The sequence below is a fragment of the Balaenoptera borealis genome, assembly GCF_965194805.1.
Source record: "Balaenoptera borealis genome assembly, chromosome: 4".
NCBI classification, from domain to species: domain Eukaryota; kingdom Metazoa; phylum Chordata; class Mammalia; order Artiodactyla; family Balaenopteridae; genus Balaenoptera; species Balaenoptera borealis.
The window spans coordinates 36948558-36975794 of NC_138861.1; the positions used below are offsets into that span (position 1 = coordinate 36948558).

The 27237-nt window shown below is 37.2% G+C and overlaps 1 protein-coding gene across 9 annotated transcripts in view; it reads right to left on the reverse strand.

Moving 5' to 3' along the window:
* SLC10A7 (solute carrier family 10 member 7) overlaps positions 1–27237 on the reverse strand; it is a 268939-nt gene that overhangs the window by 212081 nt on the left and 29621 nt on the right. Inside the window, exon 5 of one of the 9 annotated variants that reach the window (XM_082389041.1) lies at positions 2009–2059. The exons of 6 other annotated variants lie outside the window; for them this stretch is intronic. In XM_082389041.1, the coding sequence (XP_082245167.1) occupies positions 2024–2059 (36 nt within the window). In that variant the 3' untranslated portion in view covers positions 2009–2023. Of the gene's footprint in view, positions 1–2008; positions 2060–13657; positions 14650–23076; positions 23131–27237 lie in introns of those variants that run through there. 2 more of the 9 variants (XM_082389031.1, XM_082389040.1) reach the window with 2 other exon arrangements.

Below are 27237 nucleotides of genomic sequence, written 5' to 3' on the forward strand. Positions count from 1 at the left end.
AGTTTCTGCTGTATAACAAAGTGAATCAGCTATATGTATACATATATCCCCATATCTCTTCCCTCTTGCGTCTCCCTCCCTCCCACCCTCCCTATCCCACTCCTCTAGGTGGTCACAAACCACCGAGCTGATCTCCCTGTGCTGTGCGGCTGCTTCCCACTTTTTACGTTTGGTAGTGTATATATGTCCATGCCACTGTCTCACATTGTCCCAGCTTACCCTTCCCCCTCCCCATATCCTCAAGTCCATTCTCTAGTACGTCTGTGTTTTTATTCCCGTCTTACCCTTAGGTTCTTCATGACCATTTCTAAAATGATTCTCAAGAAAATATTTTCTCCTCCCACACTCACACTCCAACTACTTTGCAATAATATCTATCTCTGTACCTCAGCTTTGGTTGGTTTATTCTCACCAACTGTCTGGTACTTTAAGCCACCTGACAATACAACACAAATAAAACACAAATAGGTTGCTAAGTATAATTGCAAGTCCTATAGAAGATGCAGGATTTCATTAGTCAGTGAAATCAGAACAAAGTCAATGACAAGTGAGAAAAAAATGACAGGATAGGTATTAAAAGGAAAGTAATTGAAATATTTTTTTAAGTGAGAGCACTTGTGAAAATTGATGAAGCCTCATTTTTTTTTTTTTTTTGCAAATTTGTATCTTTATGATTGTGTTACAAAAATAAACAGGAGAAAAAGATGTGACATCATGTCATCATCATACAATTCCTTGGTAAAATTACATCGATCCCTGCCCTCCAAAACAACACTTGATTCTTTCTTCATTCAGTCCAAGAATTAGCAGACAGTTATAATATAACATGAATTTTGTTCAATAAATAAAAAAATAAGCTTATTTCCATAATTTCCAGTTCTATTTTTTCAAACTAAAAACTAATATTTTTCAGTAATTATTACTAAATGCTAATTCTTTTTTTAAAGTTAGTTGACTTTAAGTGAGCTTTCTTGTGTGTCATTTACCATTGAATAATTGGATTTTTTTTCATTCTAGTTACTCAAACTTTTATGGGGGGGCAGAATAGAGCAATTCTTTTTATTTCCTATAAAAGCATCGCTGAGGTTAAAAGTGTTTCAATGTGTTACATTCAGCAGAATGTAATTTACATTTTCTACAAATAATAGAGTAATGCAGGAAGAAATATCAGCCAATATCTTCCCAATTTCCTAAATTTTACATATAAGGTTTGGACAGAAGCCCAGCGTGGGAAGTGACTTGCTCAAGATCACACAGTTTCTGGCAGTGGCCAAGCTGGGATTATAAGAGCTCCCAAACACTCTTCCTTCTCTAGGCCATTAATCTTTATTTGATTCTAATATATTATGTAGATAAGATCTATGTGAATATCAAAAAAAAATACATGGAATGGAAATTATATAGACACACTAAAGCGTAAAACACTAGTCAACAAGCAGTGAAGCACTAAATCGACTTCAAAGTTTTATTAAGGTTATCCTTCTGTTAGTGATTGAAGGTATATTAGCTTAGTGGGCCATGCAATAGCTGTAGCACCACAGCTAATGGACTGCCAAGAGATGATTTAATAAAGAGGCCCAGCTGAACAACAGTGTATAAGTAACTCTGACAACCTGAGGCTTTCTTTTGGTCAAATGTTTTATGTCTGTAAGTGACTTTCTCTAAAAAAACTACCTGAGAAGATACTCTCAGAAGGTTTCACTGTAATAACAGCAGCCCAAACATTCTTATATAAGTTCAGATTCTTCGAGATCTAAAGATGTGATTAAAAACAAAAAAAAAGCTTAAAGGTCTTGTCCCCAGATCCTTCTACAGGCACCATTTATAACATGGTTAGAGATCTAGTTAAACAACTCATTCAGCAACCACACTGTGTCTTTCTTCTGGTTGAAATAAAAGAAAGAGAACAACTTTTTAAATGTTGCCCTCAAGATTTTACTCTAAAATATGAGCCGTAGAAATTGGGAGAGAACTGGGGAGGATGAAATGAGAAAATTTATTAAATACACTGTTCTATAAAATGTTACATGGACTCCTCGCCTTTACAACATGGACCAACCTGTAATAGGAAGAGAAAAACGAACGTCGTGTGGGAAGAAAATATCAAATGAGCAAAGAATTAAAAAATTAATAATGCTGATGATTGATCAGAGTTCAGGGAAAAGACACCTTGCGTCCTTTATAACCATACTGGACGTGCTACAGTAAGTAGTAAAACCTTAACTATGTCCGTGCACACCACTTAATCCAGGAATTCCACTTTAAAACATTTATCTAAGAAAATAATACAGATACAAAAAAAGATTACTAAAAGGGTCTTCATTTTAACGTTATTATTATTTTTTTAATAGCAAAAGTTATCCAGGGCTGAAATGAACCACTGAACAGCCACACATGAGAACGGTCAGTAGTCTTTAAAAAGAATGTTTCAGAACCCTGTTCACAATGTTCACAATGTATTGTTAGGTGGACAAATAGGATTACAAAATGGTGTATATTATATGATCTCATTTTATTAAACATATGTACAGATAAAAAGGTTTGGAAAATACACATTCAAATATCCCTATGGTTGTCAGACCAGTGGGATTATGATATTCCTTTGTTTTGTTTACCTATATTTTCTCGATTATCCACTAGGAATACATACTGCTTTTGTAATAAGAAAAAAACAAGTTATTAAAAATTTTTTAAACAGTACAAGACCATAAAATTCTATATAGTCATTTTGGAATATTGTATGTGACTTCAAAATGCCACAATACAATGTGCTTTAGGGCAGTGAATGAATGGTAAGCCTTTCCTTTGATATGCCACTGGTCAAAAATTATGTTTATGTGAAAAAAAATTATGTTTATGTGATAGTGAGAATCTAACCCGAAAGAAAAATAATCATTTCATTGAGAATAACAGTAATTTTATGTTATTAGAAAAAGAAACCATGACAGTCATTATCAAAGTAGTCACTTTGGGGAAATTAAATTGCAAATAAATGAAGACATTTACATGGAATGATTTTAGGTTGCAAGCAAAATAAATGAGGATTTAAATACTTAAAGTCACAAATAGTACCTTAAGTAAAAACAGAGTTTTTATTTCCTTTAAAACAGAGTTTAGTATTTACTCATTTAAAAAAATGTATTCCCTTAAATACTCCTTACAATATAGCACAAAGTCAAAGAACTCTGTTCCAGATGTAAAGTCAGATTCATGTTTCTATTTTAAGGATGCTCAACTTCTAATGAAACAAAGACAGAGCTTCCCACATGAATTTTCACATGAAATATTTCTACTAAGAGACAATCTAAAAGTCTTTGAAATTTGTTTTTTTATATTACGTTTATAGAGTCCAATAAATATTAGGTAGCCAATGTGTGTAACTAACATACACACACATACACACTGTGGTTTGTGTATCACATTTATGGTATGACTCATTCAAAACAGGTTTATGAAGTAAATATTTTCCTCTTCTAGACACATGTGAAAATAAGGAAATGACTTAAAAGTAGGAATAATACCATTGCATTTAGAACTGTGTTTAGGGAATTCCCTGGCAGTCCAGTGGTTAGAACTCCATATTTCCACTGCAGGGGGGCCAGGTTCGATCCCTGGTTGGGGAACTAAGATCCCGCAAGCCATCCCACAATTCTTTTGTTGGCATGGCCAAAAGAATAAATTAAAATAAAAACAGAAAATTTAAAAAAACAACAAAAAAAACTCTTTAGATCATCTTAAAACAAACTCTTGGGACTTCCCTGGTGGTGCAGTGGTTAAGACTCCGCACTCCCAATGCAGGGGGCCGGGGTTCCATCCCTGGTCAGGGAACTAGATCCCACATGCATGCCACAACTAAGAGTTCACATGCCACAACTAAGGAGCCGGTGAGCCGCAACTCAGAAGCCCATGTGCCACAACTAAGGAGCCAGCAAGCCACAAGCTTGCCACAACTAAGACCTGGCACAACCAAATAAATAAATATTAAAATAAAATAAAATGTGTTCCTGGCAAATTTTAAGAATAAAATGAGGCACAACGTTACTCCTTTTGAAAAACTGTTTTCAAATTCAATATCAAATAATTAATTGTTATACTTCATTCTCCCAATCAGAGACATATGACTGCTCAACATTTTTTAAGACCTTAAATCTCAAATTTTAGTATTCTATAGAAACTAGGGGGAAAAAATAAGGTATTTTTCTTTCTTCCAATACTACTCTTCATTTCCATTAATATAATGAAGTTATCATAGAAAAGCACTGCTTAAATCTGAATTGTCTATGCACAAAGTGTCTATTACACCTAATTATTCATAAGGCACCCCCTTGACCAGAATATTGTAAGGAAAATTGAAGCATCAGGTAACAGGTGAATTGAAAGACCTCTGTTTCTATCGACTTCCTTCCCAATCATTCTCGGCAGTTCTTAAAGAGCTCAGGTTAACTGAAGTCTCTATCAGACACCAAGCAAGTTAATATGTACTGGAAGACTCTAGGGATATAAATGAGAAGGCTACTCAAACCACCCCTCCTTCTTTAACCACAAGTAGCTTAAGTTCAGGACCCATATTGTGAACACAGTTTTAAAATTTTTCTAATATGTCCTTTAACCTGCTTCCTCCCCTTCTCTTCCAAATGTCCTTTATCTTTCTAACCTTAAACTTGAAAGAGGTTTACATTTTTCAGAAAAAATATGGATGCTTTTTCAAAATGTATTCCCTTAACTACTCCTTACATCTACTTTCTAATCCCCAACTCAATTAAATTCAGTGTGAATTTAAATTGCAATTAACATCTTTTGAGGGATTACATGTTCTAATCACAATTAGGCAGTGAATACTTGAAACACATACATTTTGTTATATTATCTGACATGCAAATTGGAGTCCAAAAAAGATGTTTAATAAAAATGTATAGTACTGAAGACTTTATTATGGAACCCAAGGGACTAGAAATGAGATTTAAAAGAGTAAAAGCACAGATACAAGTACAAAAACAAATTGTTTCACCTCCAAGACCCCTGGAAATGGCCCCACTTGGCTACCATTTAACCTAGTTTCATCACAGTTTAAAAACCACCTTCTAAGAGTTTTCATTAACCAAACTAAATTTCATTTTATCCCCTACATCAGGAGCTCACAGGGACTTAAATGAGAGATGACGCATAATATTCTATAAGATCAGGAGATCAAACCTGTTTTCTGACCCAGGAATTTACAGTGAAATGACCTCTTTTTTACTTTTCCTTCAAAATAGCAATTCATAAGCAGAAAAAAAAAAAAGCTGACCTTTTCTGAGCATCTTCTATGTGCCAAACAATAAGTGATATTTCACATAATCCCCAAAATAACCCTATGAGGTATTATTCCATTTTATAGATTGTGAAAAATAAGGCTCAGAGAAGTAAAGTGGTTGAGAGAAATAAGTGCAATGAATCAGTGGTGACATTGGGACTCCTAAACCCATGCTCTTGTAAAAGGACAGTATCATAAATGTGAGACCTTAGGAAGAAAGCCTAGGACAGAGCACCTGTTTTCAATTGTCCATTTTAACTAGAATCCTCTCAAACAGGCCGCTGGGATTTCAGGCACCCCAGCAGACACCTTCCTCTCGGGTTAGGAGCCTGGATAAAGTGATTCAAAAAGTTTCATTCTTGGGACTCTCAGGGCTTTTTCTGCAAAATCCAAAAGCTTGCTGAAAGCCAGGCTTACTTCACTGACTTTTCAATCAGTGTCCGGCAATCAGGACAGGCTTTATCAGGAAGTCAAGATCTGACTTATTAACTTATACACGGTTTCCTTTTGATAACTTTTCTCTTCAAGGTCTGTCTGTGCACTTAGCAGATTGTTACCTCCAAGGTGAGGTTTATCTTTAAGGAAACTAATACAAATTTCATTCCCTTCAACTGTCAGCTTCCTGTTAGCTATTTACTACCCACACAACATTTGCTGTCAAGCTTTGCTAGTAAAAGAGGGACTAGTTAGCCTAGCTCATAGTTTTTCCTTTGAGATTATCATTATGAGATAATACCAAGTTCCTAAACTGCTTACCCAGTCAACCCGGAAAAGTAGGGTTAAAAAAAACCTACTAACGTGGTTTTCCTTTTATTTATCCATGATCCATCCTCCTAGACCTATGTGACATGATTATGCCTAATGTGACACAACCTCCTGTGCAAAAATAGATACAGACAGAACCCAAAGACTGAAGGGAGACAGGTGGGAGAAGAGGGCTATGTTTTCCGAATGTAGTTTACCACCTAAAATAGCCATGAGATACACAGGCACACACAAGAGGGCACTAGACTTAACTGACCTAGGTCCGAATCCAGCACCAAAGCCAGAGGTACCTCCAACAAGATAAGTTTTAACATCTCATGCCTGTTTCCTCATCTCAAAAATAGGTGTAATATTAGTATCTACTTGTGAGTACTAAGTGAGAATTAAATCAGACAATTCATGTAAAGTATTAGCACAGTAAATGCTTAATAAAGGTTAGTTATTATTATATATGTTATATTATTATATTACATATATTATATGATATATAATAGCATCAATATTATCATATTATTAAGTGGTAAGAACCATTAATCAATGACTTGCCAAATTAGAAATCCAGAAATAGAGATAAAATTTCTGGTAAATTTGAAAAAATAGAGACAAACAATTTAAGGTCAGAAAAAGAAGGAAGGATGAACATTGGGATGTGAGACAAGCAAGCCTTTTTAAAAATGCAGTGTTTCATATATATGGAATCTAAAAAAAAAAAAAAAAGGTTCTGAAGAACCTAGGGGCAGGACAGAAATAAAGACGCAGACGTAGAGAATGGACTTATGGACACGGGGAGGGGGAAAGGTAAGCTCGGATGAAGTGAGAGAGTGGCATGGACATATATACACTACCAAAAGTAAAATAGATAGCTAGTGGGAAGCAGCCGCATTGCACAGGGAGATCAGCTCGGTGCTTTGTGACCACCTAGAGCGGTGGGATAGGGAGGGTGGGAGGGAGACGCAAGAGGGCAGAGATATGGGGATATATGTATACGTATAGCTTATTCACTTTGTGATACAGCGGAAACTAACACTCCATTGTAAAGCAATTATACTCCAATAAAGATGTTAAAAAACAATACAGTGTTTATTTTTTACAACATAACTCACTGTGTTTTAGAATTATAACCTGTTATGTAAAATTCTTTGTTAATATTTAGAGATTTGTCAGACCTCAGAAAATATTCAACAACAAAAATTTTTTTTTACCACTTTTGGGGTAAAACCTGAAAGAAGTCCTGGAATGGGGTTGGGAGAAGAGGTGGAAATGAACCTTTATAGCAGAGTGGGGCCTAACAATCCTAATTAGGATTGGGGTTTGGAATAAACTAATCATTCACAGTGCTCATAAAGTCTCCCGAAAGCCAAAGGCTGAATGGGGAACACAGCCAGAGGGATGGCACGGTCACTGGAGAAGCTAATGGCTTCCAGGAGAACAGAAACCACCCCATCTGGCAAGATCTTTGCATCTTTCTAGGAAGTGAATCTCAATCCAGTCATCATTTCTCCACCTCTGGCCTTTCTTGCACCTCTGATAAAATAACAATGTGGGGAGGGGGTAAGGAGGTGCACGTGGCCGGTAGAGGTAGGAAGGTGGTCAGGAGAAGTTACCACTGGCGTCAGAAAGGTTGAAAATTGAACTCAGTCAGCAGCTTCATGAAGCTGCCAAAGGGCACATGGATAATGCTTCCTTGAAAGCAGTACTAAGGAAAGGTAAGAGAAAGCAAGGAATGCTCAGATCCATGGACTTAAAATCTGAGTATTACCATCAAAACCAACCCAGTTATCTGGTCAACAAGTATTTGATGAATTCCTTCTGTGTATAAGGAACTGGGATTCCTTGTTTAAAATATAAGCTGTGACCCCTGTCCTCAAGAATATTTCAACCTACCAGGGAGTATAGGTTGTATCAAATCCAAAGCTACTTTAGAGGAAAGCAGGCATTGGACAAATGTTTATTTAAAACAAGTAGACTGCATAGATTTTCTTCAAAGTCGACTTCCTTTAAAACAGTTTGTTATTTACTCTGTGATGGGCTTCTTTCTGTGCACAGTGGCTATGTCTGTGGCAGATGTATAACTGTGTTCTGACAATAGGCAGTGTACACAACCTGAACTGTTGGTTGGTGGGAAAACAAGGATGTGAAGAAAGGGGTAATCCTTCGACTATTTCTCTACTTACCTCGTGGTCTTACTGCTTCTACACACACCCCATACATAAAACACATTACATATAACATATATAACACATTACCCACAATGTGAAGACATGTTATAAAATTTTGCTATAACCACAAAGGATTGCTTAGAACTGGTTCCTTCTCCCTTTATTCTGTGTATGTAAATGCACAATTATCTTTTTAGAAAAGAATCTTTTTGCTAATATAACACAAGGTACCTATCTTAACCTTTAACAAAGTTTTCAATGGAGTAGTAAAATGATTTGAAAAAATTACAAAGAATCATGTAGACCCTTTTTCACCAGATATATATGGTAACTGTCTTACTAGCCTGAAGAGCCTATACTAGACCCAGACTTTCTGCATTTGCTGACCTTGAGAATCTCCCTGAAGTTCCTCCTTTTTAATCTGCAAAGTTACTAACACAGGCTGGTCTGTCAGTATGGAACATGCACTATCACTAATATCAGTGACCGCCACCTCCCAATCCCTCCATGTGTGTCAGGCAATGCGCACAGATCATCGTTACACAGTCATCTCGTGCAATACGTACGGTGCTAAGTAATAAACACAAGAGATATATTTAAAATAGTTCCCAATCAAATACTGCCATTTTAAGCTAGTTTAAATATATGTATTAGCAAGTTACACATACAGGAATATTTGGAAACTTTCCCGAATTTAGGCAAACACTAAAAGTACCTCCAGAACTGTCTAGAACACTGGCCCAACTAGATTTTCTTTTCCATTCAATATTCTTTAGCATTTGAAGGATGACTTATTATAAAACTAGTTGTTTAAGAGCATATTCTAGCATTAACCCTTTCAGTTAAATAATGTCTATCTGAATAATTTTCTGTCTCAAATTCTGGTTGAAGCTAAAGTTACTCCCACTTGGTGAGGCTTGGTGATAAAAAGGTAGGTAATCTAGGAGAAAGATAAAAAATCTTCAATCCATTGAAATCTACTGAAAGTATAGAGCCATACATATTAAAATAATCATCTAATAACTGAAAATTATTACTGTTATGATGGCAATTAAGTATCATTATTATGGCAAGCATTTGTGAGTACTCACTCTAGGTCAGACTAAATGATTTATATTCATTATCCTCTCACTTAAAATTCATATCACACCCATTTTACAGGTGAGGTAGATGAGTGGTAAAGTAATTTAAAGTTAGACAGCTAGTAATTAGTAGAGCTGGGATTTGTATAGGTCTGGACACACCAAAGCCCATACTCGTTTTATTATGTTACAATGGCAACATTAAAAACCTCAACTGAGGGCTTCCCTGGTGGCGAAGCGGTTAAGAATCTGCCTGCCAATTCAGGGGACACGGATTTGAGGCCTGGTCCATGAAGATCCCACATGCCGCGGAGCAACTAAGCCTGTGCGCCGCAACTACTGAGCCTGCGCTCTACAGCCCGCGAGCCACAACTACTGAAGCCCATGTGCCTAGAGCCCATGCTCAGCAACAAGAGAAGCCACCGCAATGAGAAGCCCGCGCACTGCAACGAAGAGTAGCCCCCGCTTGCTGCAACTAGAGAAAGCCCGTGCGAAACAACAAAGACCCAATGCAGCAAAAAATAAAATAAACAAATAAATAAATTTTTAAAAAATAAAAATAAAAATCTCAACTGAAAACAAAATGCTACTGCAATTTGAACCCCTACTCATATCAAACTCATAACCCGCCAAAATATCCCTCCAGCTCATTCAATCATTTCCTCACATCCACCCCTACCTACTCCCAAAAGAGGTTTAGGCAGTTTTCTAAAGCTGCATCAAAAATAAAGAGAAATAAAAGTGATGTCAACACAAAATATAAATCCTTCAGCATCTTAAAAAAATAACGTTTCTATAAAATATAGTGCAATAACTAAGGGACGAGTATTAAAGAATAATGAAGGTGTGAAAAAAATGCATTACTGTCAGCACTCTACCTGGGTACCAATGTGTTAGAGCATCTTATTTGAAAACAAATCAACCTAAGTGCCTATTTTGGAAAACATTGCCTGTGCTGTATATACCAGTGTTAGGGGAAAGCAAACCCAGAAATTAATTAAGAAATGAGTAAAACCACTCATTGTGCTATGAGAGAAAGTACTTTGTAATAAACTTTCTCTCTACACTTAGAGTGAAATCTTCCTACCGATTGCCTTCCCTCATTTACATATCTGTGCAGGTCTATTCTTTTTTTTTTTCCTTCCAAGCCCCTTTGCCCTTTCAATCATGAAGCATATTACTCCACTGTCAGTGCAAAGCAGTTCCTAACAACAGGGAACCCAGCTGGGATAGGAAGAGGGCAGCAGGCTCATGCATTAACATAATAATCCAACTGTGTTCCCATAGGCCCTTAGGGCAGACAGCATATTAGGTAGGCCTCCTGTGCAGACCCTGGTGGAAGCTGCCGGATCACCTGCCTATCAACCTGTGGCAGCTACAGCGGGCTCAATAGCACCAGCTCCTGCCAAGCAGTGGTGCCCAATTACCTTACTACAAAAGACAGAAATCCATTTTTCCATGTCTATTTAATGTACTCAATGCATTTCCTTATTTACGATTTGAATCTACGTTTCTGCATCGTTTCCAGGGGATTGACTTATTGCCTTTTAACTTTTGAAAGTCTAGTTGTCCAAAGGCCGTATCACTGCAGTAGGCAAGGAATGAGAATAAAAACCAAATTTCCGATACAAGAGCCCAGGTTGGTAAAGCTAACTGCTTGGTCACCAGTTGTCGAAAGATTCTTTCCTCATCAATACAGAGCACTAGAGATGTGGGGAAGACCTGAAAGGCCGCCATCTCTATTTCCTCGAGGCGACAGAGTTGGGGGGAATCCTACCCCCATGTCTTCTCGAAATGTAGTTTTTCTTAATTCTGACCCAAGCATGTTTTGATTTAATGCTGCTCGGTTCCCGGAGCCTTTGATTCACTCTATGTGTGGTTTTCTTTCCAAGCCACAATATCTATCAAATAAGGAAAAGCCCAGGGGTATATTCCACTAAAAAGATATTATTTATACGTTACACAAGATCACCTTTAAAACGTCATAAACATATGTTTGAAATTATAATTCAGCTCAGTGAATTAAACACAGTAGCCTCATTCTCTGATGAAATTTCTCCTTAAAAAGGTTGCAAGGAAGGTGCATAATTTGACATTTAATTTAATATGGGAAAAAGTACTTTTAGAAGCATTCCAAATAATGCTATTTAAAAGATCACGACACTACCAATTTGGCTAGAGAAGCATTTTCTACTGGTCAAGTATTTCTTAAAAAAGTTGAGTTTCTAGAAATGTTATATTTTGGGTTTTTTAATGGCTATTTTAATAAAAAATGAATCCTCTAGTCAAACAAAAGTGCATTTATCTAACATTTCTATGAATTTTAAATGATACGGAACTAATACTATTGTTTAAGCCAACCAACCTGATGTGCTTTACGTGTGTCCTAATAATTAAGTAAAAATTAAGTACAAGGGTCAAATCTGCACATGCCACGGATTTTCACTGTCAAGGTTACCTCTGTTACCTTAGCACGAACAGTTTGTGCATTACATTAACAGATGATGGTGACCATGCAGCAACTTGTCAGTTCTTTGATTACTTCCACACATACCAGACCAGGTTTTATATAATGTAAGTCCCCTCATCAGGAAGAAATCTGTTTGCTCTTTACCAAACAACCTAGGGAAAATTCAAATAAAAGAGAGAAAAAAAAAAACCTAACATTTTTTTTTCCTCTTCTGTGAATAAATCGTGAGCTGTTTAACGGCCTCTAAACAATACGCTATAATATATTATACATTGATGGGAGTGTAAATACAAAATACTAAACTCAATAATAAATATTAATGCTTATATATGTGTTAAACAGCAAAATTATACACATCCCCTCCTTGATCTTTTGGGGATTCCAGAGGCTCTTTATTCTTCATAAATTCTTATATTTTGACAAAATGTAATGCATCTTCCAAGTCATTAAGTACAGAAACTTGATTTTTGATTAAAAAACAATAAACAACAGCCACATGGTGACAGAATAAATGGCAGCCTAGACTTTACCATTTTAATTCCTTCAAGGGGTATGTTTCTATTCTAGCATAAACAAAAGAAAAGCATTTATAGAAAATAGAAATCTAGCTATTCCATTAGCAAGAACTTGATTTTAACTTACACAGCAACTTATACAGCTAGAATAACTCAGCCTCTAAAGAATAGTAGAGAAGGAAATAAGGGACAGACTTGTAGTATCATTTCTAGCATGAGATATTCAATTTTGCATGAGGTTAAAAAAAAAAAAAAAAAAAAACCTAAGCATAAATGAAAGTGTTATTTCAAATGTAAGTGGGAATAAATAGAAATAGAAAATAATGCAAAACAAACAAACAAACAAAAAAATACACCAAAGTTTAAAATCTCCCCCCCACCTCCCTGCAGCCATTCCTTTAGGTTGTATATTCCTATATTTGAAATACACCACATCTTCATTTTTATTCTACTAGAGTAGTCCCTTCCCAGCAGAGAACTACCTAGAAAGGACCCTCTTCCCCCCGTGGAAAACTACTTGATTCTTAAAGACTTTACCCAGTTCAATTTGATAGTGTAGATATGGCTTCAGAGATGGTTTGCAGCTAGTATATTCTGACATTTCCGCCAAGGATAAGATTAAGTATGAAATATCGAAATTACACGTTAAAATAGATGCCATTTTACTTTGTTTCTTCCTGAATAGCCCTTCAGCTGTTGAGGCACATACATTTTTCCCCAGGCAAAATCCCCAGGCTAAAATAACTAAGTCTCATATCTTCAGGAAACCCAGGTTCCCAAACATTATTCTTAGGTATCTGATTATCTGTGGGCTGTAGTTTCATTTCATAGTGAATCATGTAAATCTTACTTGAAAAAGGAAAACTACTCCACTGGAAACATTTCTCTTCAGTCAACTGCTCATACTGGATACCCTCAATGACGATACATAGTTTTCTACAACTTCTTAAAAAAAATTTTTTTTTTTATTTTAGTAATAGAGTTAGAAGTCACAAGGATTCAAGAACTGATCATCTGTATTCAAAACATAACTTTCCTGGGGCTTCCCTGGTGGCGCAGTGGTTAAGAATCCGCCTGCCAATGCAGGGGACACGGGTTCGAGGTCTGGTCCGGGAAGATCCCACATGCCGCGGAGCAACTAAGCCCGTGAACCACAACTACTGAGCCTGCACCCTAGAGCCCGTGAGCCACAACTACTGAAGCCCGCGCGCCTAGAGCCCGAGATCCACAACAAGAGGACCCACCACAATGAGAAGCCTGCGCACCTCAAGGAAGAGTAGCCCCTGCTCCGCACAACTAGAGAAAGCCCACGTGCAGCAACGAAGACCCAACACAGCCAAAAATAAATAAATTTTTTTTTAATTAAAAAAAAAAACAAACCCATAACTTTCCTTCTAGGACTGCCCTCTCTAGCAGCGTGCTACCCTACACTTGCCACTGGGGAAAGGACCTTCCCATCTGCTAAGATCTAATCCTATCACTTTGCAACCTCAGACTCTCAGGCAACTTAAAGTCAAAGACCACCGCTTTAAACAGTAAACAGATGTTCCAAGGCTATTACTCCAAACCTCAGGTGAGGATAAATACAACTTTAAATTAAAACTAAAGAAATTTAGCAAGCAAGTAAAAAGGTAAGTAAGTCAGGAGCTCTTAAGATCTTTCAGACCATCATAAATTAAAAAGAAAAGTTTAAGATTCTACCTTTAACCTCAAAGCTTTTAAAATTAAGACGAATTAAAATGCATATTATCATCACATTCTAACAAAGCCAACTTGAGTTATATTGCAAGCATTTTTATTTAGCACATAATCCCATCACAAAAAGTTTATAGATTACTCCCTCCATGCCCACTCAAGTACTGAATCATTATGCATTAAGTTATTAAAAGAATTTTTTAATATAGGTCTTAATTGCCTGCTCTTAACAACTTAGTTCTTATTTCAAATCAGAACCCATCCTAGAAAGCTGTAGGCAGAATGCTGAAACAGAGTTAAGAAAAGTAAAAGATGAAGAAAAAGAGAAAATATGACAGGGTAGAGGAGGAGGTCATAAAAAAAGAAATATGTGACTGAGAAGATCAAGTGAATAGATAAAAAGCAGGAACTAGAAAACCCACACTCTTCACCTCCTCAAATTTGATAATATCTAATTTTTAAAAAACATAATTAAACACATCTCTGTACACAGTGTTGTGGGAGAAATGCCCCACGAAGAGCTGATACACACAGCAATGGTTCATAAGTTATGTGAGGGGGAGAGGAGGCAAAGAAGGTGGGCAGGGAGTGAGATGAGTGCCCCAAATGTCAGTGGAGCAACCCAAGGTGAAGGCATTCACAGGTTCATGGTCAGCAGCGTTGGTAACTTCTGAAAGATAAAAAGAGGAGTTACCTTTTTGTCTTCTCCTTAGCAAATCCTTATTTTACGTGTGTGTGTGTGTGTGTACATGAGTCTGTGTGTCTTGTGGATGAGGGGAAAGAGGGAAACAAGAACAGCCCCCCTGGGGGCTTCCCTGGTGGCACAGTGGTTAAGAATCTGCCTGCCAATGCAGGGCACATGGGTTCAAGCCATGGTCCGGGAAGATCCCACGTGCCGCAGAGCAACTAAGCCCGTGCGCCACAACTATTGAGCCTGTGCTCTAGAGCCCTCAAGCCACAACTACAGAGCCCGTGTGCTACAACTACTGAAGCCCGTGCGTCTAGAGCCCATGCTCCACAACAAGGGAAGCCACCGCAATGAGAAGCCCGTGCACTGCAACGAAGAGTAGCCCCCGCTCGCCACAACTAGAGAAATCCTGCGCACAGCAACGAAGACCCAACGCAGCCAAAAATAATAAATACATAAAAACAAAATTTAAAAAAAAAAAAAAAAAAAAGAACAGCCCCCTGGGTTACAAAGGGTGGAGTGCTACTTCTACCACTGGACCTCAGTCCTGGAACTATGACTCTCATTCCCTCAGATCAAATCTTGCCATATAACCAACTCCAAGGAACTGACTAATATTATGGTACTAGGAGGTGTTTTGTTACTCTGAATACTACTTGCTTAAGGTAAGCCATTAATTGGGGCTGAGAAATATTTACGATATAGCGGTCATAGCTGACAACTTGCATTCAAAATAGGAAAACCGAGCTTCCTCTTCCCATAAGCGGCGAGGTGACCTCTGAAAACGGTTCACTATTCATTTGATCCAGAAAACCCCACAGAGTCATACAAGTCAAGAGGTTCAAATCTTTGTGTTCACTCTAAGAACACTCGTGAAACCACCCAGGCCATGAAGGGTATGCATATCCGAAAAGCCACCACGTATGTGAAGGACGTCACTTTACAGAAGCAATGTGTGCCACGCTGTGGTCACAATGGTGGAGTTGATAGGTGTGCCCAGGCCATACAGAGGGGCTGGACGCAGGGTCAATGGCCCACAAAGAGTGCTGAATTTTTACTGCACGTGCTTAAAAAAGCAGAGAGGAATGCTGAACTACAGGGCCTAGAAGCAGATTATCTGATCACTGAGCACATCCAGGTGAACACAGCCTCGGCACAGAACCTACAGACAACCCGCGCGTGAGCTTTCCCTGCCACGCTGAGCTGACCCTCACTGAAACACAGCAGGTTGTTCCTAAAGCAGAAGAAGAGGTTGCACAGGAGAAAAAGATATCCCAGAAGAAATTGAGGAAACAAAAACGTATGGCCTGGGAATAAATTCAGCATAAAATAAATGCAAATAAATAAAAGAGAAAAAAAAAAAGAAAGACAAATAAGCAGCCTCTGGTGATAGCAAATGGTGTTCACAATGGTAGCCAGTAAGAGAAACACAGGTGGAAAGAGTGAAAACGCAGATCGCCCTTTGTCACGGAAGTAACAACAAATTCTGCTCTGAAAAAAAATAGTTTCCTCTCCAGTTCTTTGTGCAAGAAGCCAATTTTATTCTTGCTTCCATGCTTAAATCTAGAGACAAAGAGATCTATTAATCCTTATAAACTGCTCCTAGGAGCTTCCTTTTCCTCAAGGAGTTAACAGAAGCCTTGACCATCACACAAAGGAGATGAAATCTCTGCACTATATAGCAAACACATAGCTCCAATTAGGTTTAAGGACATTTTTACAGCTTTTATGCCAAGTTTATATTACCAGATGTTAAAGAATGTGTGGTAGCACTTAAAAGCGCTAAAGCTGGCTAATCACGCTCTTGATAACAATGGTTTATGATTATATCTCAAGGAAAGCAGGAAGAAGGCATTTACACGATTTTGTTGTTACATGATGATATTGAACAGAAGCAAAAACAAGGGGTAAGGCCAACCCAAATCTTTTGTTCTCTCTTTTGATACTCTCCTCTAGGGGCTAAGACATGGGAAGTTATCATTACATTTTTCCTCATGCCTTAGAATAAATTCAGCTAAAAGGCTTTAGAGTCTTTAGGATTAAGACTAACTCTAAAAAGCAAATGTATTCATATTGTCCAAATCTGTATATGTCTAAACAATATAAAATTATACCTATAAAGCAAACAGGTAAAGGATGGCAAGAATTTTTAATTAGCATTTCATTATAATACCAATGTGAAAAGAAAGAGGTCAACTATTAATAAGGGACAGATTTCCCACCACTGGGATTTATTCTGAATTCATTTTAAGACCAGAAAGCTGTGATCTTAAAAATCTCCACTCTGAAAGGGTTAAAAGTTGAAATAACGGTACTTTAAGGACTGGGGCTTTAAGAACAGCTATTTGTACGTAAAAACCATGTAGTTCCAGACTCTTAATTTGTAATTTTAACTTAGAACCATAATGCCCACTTATTTCATGAATAAATGATTACACACTGGATAGCGTATCTATTTTGGATACGGATAAAGGCTTAGAGATTTCAATCAAGCATGTGACTTCCTTTTCATTTCTCTTTTTTGATACGTGCACTTCTCAAAATTCCACAAAAGAATACATATCAAAAAAGAAATATACTCACTAAAATTTAAGGTTACTCCAACAAAAGGGTTAATTAGAGAAACAAATTTTCTCAGACTGTTAATAATGGGAATGACACATACTATGTGCCCATAAGTAATTCTCAGGTATCTTTGATCTTCAGCCCCATGCGGTTTCTGTTGCCTACCGTAGCCTGGCCTCTGGGACTCTCTCAGAACCAGACATCTGGCTACTTTGTTGTTTTAGACTAATCTCCTCCCAGGAGAGCTCAAGAAATGACACCAGGCAAGGAGGGTCCTGGCAAGGGAAAAAACATTACAGTATTAGCAGATTTCTTTTTGAGTGGACGAGAGTATCAAAATTGTCTTCAAATTTCTACAGTGGTCTTAGGAGTGCTTCTGTTCTGTGGTTTTACTCCAGCATAATTTAAATAGGATGTATATATTATATCCTTAAGGCCCATCAATCATCTTTAAGAACTCACCGAATGTTAATCATAGAATATTACAATGTGTAGGAGAAAGTTGTGAGGAAAAATACAAATCAGATTAATTCTTCACCCATCTGTTAGGGTTGGATGATGACTGATAAAACAAAGATTTTAACTGTCAGCTGAAGGGTTACACCAAAACTGTGGGATAATGTCTAAGATTTGCAAATACAGTTGCATGCCTCTCATTACGCCAACTTCCTATCATGTTTCTTCTTTTAACTGGGACTTTTTTTGAAAGAATCTTAGCTGCCAATCTACCAGAAAGGTCTGATTAAAGTATACTTCTGTAATGTGCCTCTGAGGAAAGCAAGAGGGTGCAAGAAGTGATGTAAGCAAAAAAAAAAAAAAACAAACACAAAAAGCCAAACAATTCAGTCAAGGACAAAATGTTATTTTTGAAATGACAAAGATTATCAATATTTTCCCCCCAAGGCAACAAATAATCATCTTAATTCCTTTTTAAGGATTATTGTTTAATCCCCCAAGTCTATACAGTCTGAGAAAAAAAAATAATTTACCATTTATTACACAAATAGAATATAAGCCAAGTGGGATAACGGCTTAATCTGTGAACTTCAATATTTTATCCTAAAATCACATTTTACCTATTTGCAATACATTCAGATAATATATGAGATCAAGTGTTATACTACATATGACATTTATGTTCTTATACAGGGTGACAGAAAACTCATGAGACTGGCTAAAATACCTGATGCATTCATCTCATACCTGTCAAAAGAAGTCCTTGTTTTATGTTTCAATTTTTTTATAATCTTCAAAACACATAACTATATAAAGACTTCTACCTTGTACTATACTTCATAAGTTAACGATTCTAATATCCTATTTTATCCTAACACTATCTACTCTGTTAACATCCATTATAATTACCACTAGAGACAAAAATTTTCAGAGGATGAATGTAAGAAATACAATTTAAGCAATAACGATTCATTTATTATCAAGTAAAGCAAAAGAATTATGTTAGTGTGGAATAAGCCCCTCACAAAAAGACAAATATTGTCTGATTCCACTTACATGAGGTTTCTAGAGCAGTCTAATGTATAGAGACAAAATAAGAAAGTTGGTTGCTGAGGGCTGGGGGGAGGGAGAAATGGGGAGCTATTGTTTAATGGGGATGGAGTTTTATTTCGGGATGATGAAAAAGTTCTGGGTGGTAATGATTACATAGCAATGTAATTAATGCCAATGAACTGTATACTTAAAAATAATTAAAAAGGTAAATTTTATGTTATGTATGTATATTTTACAACAATTTTTAAAAGATTTATGTTAGATATATAATAATATGAAAACTCCAAGATAATGAAAATTTGGAGGTCTTTTATTTTGAATGTCTTTCCTTGACCAAAGATACATAAATGAGAAGCATCTGCAATCACGTTTTAATTTATATACTCTTATCAGCATCACTCAAGAAATGAAAACACAAAACAAAAGCCTCAAATCAGTTCCAGAGCACATTAGCAGAATGGATTCCAAAAAACATATTTCCAAAATTTCCCCTAGATGTCTAGAGTTTGGGACCTCACGTTAGGAATACTGCTGCTAAGTAACAAAACTATTTCTCAATATTAATCTGCATTTCCAGAATCAAAAGAGGTAGAAAATTCAAGACAACCAATGAGATTTTTTTACAATACTGTGAACTATTAAGATATAATGGACCCAGGAATTAATCCGGCTCTCCAAGTGCCTTCCAAATATCATATTATTTTAAATTATATTCAGTGTAGTTCCAGTGCTAAGCTTACTTTATTCTATTCTATCATTTGAAAATTATACAAATATATTTTATATTAATTGTGATTAAGTTTAACTACATACACACACTAAAAAAGAAACTCCAAATAATAGTAGCTTATACAAGAGAGAAATTCACTTCTCTTTCACGTGAAGGAAGTCCAGAAGTAGGCAATCCAGGGCTGGAATGGCAGCTCCACAGACAAAAGGACCCAGAATCCTATTCTTGCTGCTCTGCTATCATTAGCAGGTCAAATCATTAGCATGGCCAAAGATTTCTCCTCAAGCTCTAGTCATCAAGTCAACATTCCAGTAAGCAGAGAGGAAGGAAAAATGAAGGCTGTACCACCTACTTTTAAAGAGATGTCTTGGATGTTGATATACAATATTTTCACTTACATTTCACTGGCCAGAATTTAGTTACGTGGCCACTAGAACACCAGGAAGTCTAGTAAACACAGTATTTAGGTGGCAGTGTGCCCACCTGAAAGTTTGGGTTCTGCTCTAAAGATGAAGGGAAAAGGAAATTAGAAAGCAACCAGAGGTGTCTGACACATATATTAACCAGAATATTCACTTAAATACAACTACTATTGTAGGTAAATAAACAAGTCGAAACAAAGGGAAAACAAATTCATTAACTATTACTGGTATCTGACTAGTATAATTCATATAAAAGAATGAGAATTATCAACAAATCACCATGATGAAAAAAAGAAATTTGAAATTAGTTTTCAGTTTGAGAAAATATCAATAATATCCAATTAAAGAGACAGGGAATCAATTCATTTCCTTGCAACACAGTGAATTTCATTTATTTCCTTAAATATGAATAGAGTACTAACTAAATAAATGAATCAGGCAGATTCTCCCAATGAGTTAATATTGTGTGTTGGCTTAGACTGAGTCAATGTAGAGATGAAAACATAACTTTAGGTCTGGATTGAAGACAGTGTTTTTCCATCACCCCACCCCCATCCCTTGCCACTACTGAGGAAAAAAATGTTGGAAAAGAAGCAAAAGAGTGAAAATCAGAATAACCAAACCAATTCCCCTTAAGGCATATCTTCCAGATCAAATGGAGAATTATTTGTACAGAATCATGGAGGAGGGAGTTTAAGAAGATTATATGATTTGACTCTGACTGGAGATTTTAGAGAGTTCCAGTTATAGCCCAAATTCCTCTCATTTGGCTACTGATCTCCGTGACTTCTGCAACATCCATATAAAGCTGCAATGATTCATTCTGAGAAGGCTTTGGAAGCAGCACTTTAAAGAGTAAGTGGCTGCCAAGGAGAAAGGCCCAAAGGTGCATGACAGTAGCAGCATGACAGTAGCAGCAAGCACAATAGGGTCACACATTCTAAAGGAAGCTTCCTAATATCTTGGTGCTGAGGGCAGAATGATTGAGAGTCCCACGGACCCTGAAAACACCTGCTACACACAGAGCTGGTGTGGAGGGCAATCCCCTGTCCCAGGAGACCTTCAAAGACTATCACTGCCGGAGCAGACTGACAGACCCTAACAGCTTTTGGAAGAATACATAGGGCCAGGAAAGTAGATACTTTCGTCATTATAAGGCCCAGTTCAGGATTTGGAAACCTGAGTGGATGTCCCACTCTGGGCTGAAAAACAGTTACGCCCAGAGCTTCCAAGAGGCCACAGAATGGCGAGATGACCATGAGGGCAGTGACAACAACAAAGGCGCCAGAGGACCATGCAGGAACCTATTGAACAGTCTAGCTGGGTTAAGACCTAGTTAGTGGAGGAACTAAAATTCACCAGCAGAGAGAGAAACAGTGATGAAAGAAAAAGAGAAGGACAGGAAAGAGAAAGGGAGAAGCTCAGATGATAGATGCATAGATTTTTAAAATATAAATATAAAAAATGAATAAGCTTTAAAAAATCAAGTAGACTATCATGGCATCCTCTCTTCCCAGGCTTATGAGGCAAAAAGAAATATGTGAAGCAACTTAGGCAAGTAAGAGAGATAATAAATACTAAATGTTTTTTCAGGTATCATGATAAAACTAGTTTTATCAACCAAGGTGAAAAATACCACATTTAACTCCCAACCCCCAAAGTAATAACACAACATTCAATAAGACATTCAATACTCAACTAGAAACTATAGGCCATTCAAATAAGCTGTCAAGAGAGCAATGATTAATTTAGGAACAATTAGCTATATCCAATAGACTTTCCAATCAACAAAATTTTTAAAAGCCAGTCATCTATAGCAATAACGTAATTATATAATGTTTTGTAATTTGCAAAGCATGTACACATTATGCTAATTTAATCATTTAACAAGCTAACACTGTGTATCTATTGCTGGGAGATATTTTATATAACTTAATCTATGGTGTGGATTTAGGGGGGAAAGTGGGTATGTACTTATAGGGTTTCTAACACTGAAATTAATTTTTTCTATTTAAATAGCCTTTAAAGAAAAAGCATGTACGTGGTATCTTACAGTTTCAGATACTGGAATAACATTAGCTAGAAAGGGATATATTTGCTGCTGTGTTTCTGGGTGGAACTGGCTTCCTGGTGGTAGAGTTTGGGTCTGTGGTACCGAAACAAATTCAAGACAAAAGGCCTCTCATGTTTGAGGCGTAGAAGGAAACCTCAGCTTTGCTTTTCACCTTTTCATCCTGCAGGGAATGGAAGTTGCTGAGATATATGTGAAGAATCTCCCTGTGATTAGGGCAGTGGTGAGTTTTTCTTTTAACTCTGCAACTGCCATGAAGCAGGGCACACAGGCTTGGCCTCCCTGTGCCACTGACCTACCCACACCACCCAAGCGTTTGGTTATTCCATTCAGATTTGGTACCTATGTGGCACAGCAAAGCAGTGATTCTCCCACTAGCTCACTAAGTATAAAGGAAGCAACATTTGCAGTCAAATTGTCAGCCACAATGCAATTGCTTCCTTGGTCAGTCTGCACTCCGGCTCTCACATGCAGGTCAGGCATTTTGCATTGATCAGGCCACTGGGACAGGATTTGTGAGCGGCACCCCTTCCATCAGACCCATCCATTCTCTTGGATCTTCCAACCAGTGTATTATCTTAACCCTAAGGGGGAGGCCTTTCAAAAAGATACCCTAAGCACTAGGAGAGAATTTGAAAGCCTATCACTTCCAAGAACCAACTTGCCAACCAGGACCTGTGGGCCCAGCTCAAGCTCTAGGGACCTCCCCTGCCCCCTCCTGACTTACCCACTAGCTCACTCACACGCACCTGTTGTTAACGCTCCCGGTTTTCCCCATTTCATTACCAAACTCTGTGAAAGCACACAACATTGCATTCTCTTTGTACTCCACCTCCCCACGCCTCAAAATACTAGCTCAGTGCTCTGTAAATTGCAAATGCTCGCTAATTTGTTTTAACTTAATTGTACACTGACATTCATCTCTCAGAAAAATATCAAGCCATCCACCTTTAATGAGGAGCCAACACAAGATCTAGGTGTTCCTTCTTATGTGACTGATTTCTAGAGTTTTGTTGGTTTTGCTGAAGATATTGCATAATTGGATGAAAGGGTCCTGGAGAAGGAGTCTATACTTCCCAGCTGTGTGACTTTAGTCAACTCACCTCTAAATCCTAATTTGACGAAAATCAGGATAACATAATACCAGTCCTATCTACTTCATGTAACTGTTGGGAGGTTAGAAAAAGAAAATACAGGTAAAAGCATTTCATAAGATATGCAAAATAAATATATTTATCACAATAGGAGATGATCTAAAGAAGTACTGTCATATGTTTTAATTCTATATACAGTTGACCCTTGAACAACAAGGGTTTGAACTGCCCATGTCCACGTATATGCAGATTTTTTTTCAGTAGTAACTACTACAGTATTTACTGTACTACAGTACTAGACAGTCATTGGTTGGTTGAATCCGTGGATGTGTATATGGTGTTGAATCCATGGATATGGAGGAACCAAGGGTATGGGGTCTGACTATAAATTACACATGGATTTCAACTGTGAGGAGGGTCAACTGTATGTTGAGGAGGGTCAACTGCTGTTCAAGGGTCAACTGTATACTGAAACTTCCATACAGAAATCACTATTTATTTTAAATAAGGGAAAGAAATTTTACCTTATCATTCATGCAAAAAAATATATTTTAAGTATCTACTAATGTCTTTAATGTCAAAATCATTTTTCCCACATGAGATATTTACTAGACTAGTTAATTTAAGAGCAACCAAAATTTAAAAGGGAAGAAAATAGACTAAAAGGTCCCATTCAGCTACTAAAATGTCTGTGTATCTTTTTCATCACTTAATAGGTTTGAAAATGCAAGATCAACCCTATAGAAGTCTTTTATTCCCTTCCAGGCCAGATCAACCATATAAAAGTCTTTCATTCCCTTCCAAGCACTAGAAATCTTGTATTTCCTTCTGGGCATTATGCCAGCCATTTTGGAGGCTGCCACCATGTAAGTGGCTATGACTGCTGATGCTTAGACAAAGCAGAACAGGTGTGAATAACGGAGAAAAGCAGAAATATTACAAGAGACAGCCAATTATGTATCCTGATTTTTTACAAAAATTTATGATTTTTCTATAAAAGTTTATTTAACATACAACAAAGTAAAACTAGATATCAGATATTACTTTAATAAGACATTTAAATCAAGACACTGAAAGGGCCAGATTTAAAGTCCTTCAAGAATATTAATCTATTCAAATATATTTACTGTGGCCCCAATACATGCCAAATGCTGCACCAGACACAGAGGACACAACTGTGAATAAGAAATACACATTTCCTGTTATCTCATGACGACAGTGAGATACATAGGCATTTACAATACTCTGTGCTATACGTGCCTTGATGGGGTAAGTACCACAGAGCCCTGGTAGAGAGATGGGAAAGCTTCCTCAAGGGAGGCTTGCAGTCAAGTGAGAAAGTCAATACCTATACAACTTCTTAGTTTTTTACCTAACTCCATTTTTTTTTTTTTGCTAACTACTGGTTTTTTGGTCTACTCGTGGATCAACCCTTATTTTTCTTACCTAAGTAGTTCAGGCACTAAGCCATGTGTAGATGGAGAGCTTTTAGTACCATGGGTCCTACCTCCAGTGTTAACTGAGAGTCTAGTATTGAAGGGAAGACTAGGAGCGCAGGCATTGGAAGAGGAGCTCCTGGGCTTACATCCTTGCTCTTCCTCTTTTGCGCTACATAACCCTGGGCAAGTTTCTTAATCTCTTTTTGCGTCAGTGTTCTCATCTATAAAATGGAGATAATAATAATAATAGTACCTAGCTCAAAAGGTTGTTAAAAGGCTTAAAGGAGTTAATATATAATATAAAGCACTGAGAACAAGGATTGACACATATCGTGAGCTATAAACGCACTGGGATGTTATTATTTTGATGGCAAGACTTTACTGTGATTGCAGTTATCTCTTGCTGTGTGGGTCAGCAGCTAAATAAATCCACTTAGGGCAGAGGAATTGCCCACAAAAGTTAAGAATGCTTCCCGGAATTGTGCGTTGTTGCCGTCCTGTGTCATTCCATTGTCCTGCTGTGCCCTTATTTTCTTTTCCAGGTCAGAAATTGGGAAAGCGTAGAAAAACGTTAGCAGTTCTTCACATGTCTAAGAGGCTTTGTAAAACCTGAGGTCAAGCTTCTTCCAACCAATAAAAGGCTCCTTTAATTAAACAAACAAGCTTCTAACTCAATTAATTAACTTCTTTCCTCTTTCTATATTGACAATCAATTTATAATGAATTGGGCCTGAAGTTGTAAAACTTCATCAACCACAGGCAAATTGTTTCTTGAAGTAGGTTCTTTTTTTTACCCTCAGAAGTATTTCAAACACAACTTGAAAATAAAAATTTTTTCAAGAGAGCTACATAATCCTCCAAAAAAAATTTCATTTTTGGTTATCCATAAAAAGATAACGATATCAAACCAACAGAATTCCTGTCTCTCTTTATAAACTACTTGAGCATGGTAGATCCTGTTTTAATTTTAATGCCAGCTTCCATTTTTCATATGAAAATGTGACTATGTATCTCACGTTTAACAGCAAGTGTGCAAGCACACAGCAGAATAATTGGTAATTAAAACTATCTGGGAACTGGAAACATCAAACACTGGAGGAACTAGAAGAATAACGCATGTCAGCAACTCCATTGCATAAATGCAATGAGTGTCTACGATGGCTTATTTTGACAAGGACTTAAACTCAAACAAGAATTAAGGCATATCAGTCCCCGCTATCCTTGATAAGGAGGGCCACAAAAGTTGAAAAGCATTTTTCATAGGCTAACTCATTATGCGCTTTAAAAAAAGATTAGTATGTATAAATATATAAATACACTCTACCTCATATAGTTAGTTTCTCAGACTGGTTTTCAGAATTAAAGTACCATGATCTCCCTATTTGAAAAACTATACCGTTCTCAAACATGAACTTAATGTAATTGTAATAAGACTGGAAGTTTGTAATAACACTGTCTCTGAGTCCAGATCTAAAGGACTGTTTAATGAGAAACACTATGGAGCATAAACTCTGAAAACTTCCCATAAATAAGCGCTCTTAATGGGATCTAAAATGTACGTGCATCAATGAGAAAATATGTCTAATCTAGACAGAACATTGTTCAATTCTATCCCCCTTTAATCTGGCACAGTAAATACAAAAAGATACTTGAAAGAGAGATTGAGAACATATGCTTATGAAAATTACTGCAATGTAAGTGACCTCACATTGTTCTGAACAACTCTGCTGGGACCATTGCATGACTAAGAGTCATACAAAGCTCGAGTCATTCTCTAGCTTCCCCAATCCTTTGCCATTTTTATTATGGATACTCTTGTACTGCATTAAAGGGATACAAAGAAAAGCAGTTCCTGCCAAGAAAAGTCAAAAATTGATTAAAGAGCCCAATACATGCAAAAGTATCTGATTAAGGGTACAAAAACAGTCTCTCCTGTGGAAGGAAAAGAAAGATTAATATTTCTGCCTGGGCATCTGCAAGGCTTCTTAAGAGGGAAATGATTATTTGAGCTGGGCCTTTGACTGATGGGCAGGACTTCCACCAGCAGGTACTGGAAGATGAGGAGGTCTCTGTTATAGGAGCAGACTGTTCAAGTGAACTGATCACAAGCGGCAGAAGACCTTCTCAGAAACACAAAGTTCTCACACTGGTCTGAGGGCCAACACCAAAGGAACTGTCTGCAAGTAATAGGAGGCCAGGAATCTCCTTGAGAATAGACCAAAGGCTAGAAAATCTGTCCAGAGGATCAGAGAAGCTGACTCAGGAGGAAATACAGGTGGCACGTTTCCACTACAGTTTAGGGTTGTGTTTCTCACACTGTAGTTCCCAAAACCAATTAGTAAATTGGCATTTATTTTACAAAATGAAAGAAAGTGAAGTCAAAGGAAGGGAAGGAAAGGAGAAAGGTGGAGGAGGAGGGGGAAGGGAAGAAGACAAGAGAGGAGAGGAGAGAGTGAATGACACATAGAGTAACTTTTCAGTTTCTAGCTGTGGATTGTGTTTTTTTTAAAAAAATGAAACTCACTCATTTAAAGGGCCCTTCAGGTCTAATATCTTGGCACTTGATTAGAATGCAGCTCAGTCTCACTCAATATATTCAGACCATTAGTTTGGGTCTAAGTGTTCTTGGTCATGAATAATTGACTTAAAAAATCTTACTGCACTAAGCAAGATGTTCTCATTAGATACTTAGAAGACACAGTCTGATGTCTTCATAAAGCAAGTAAAGTTTAAAAGAGTC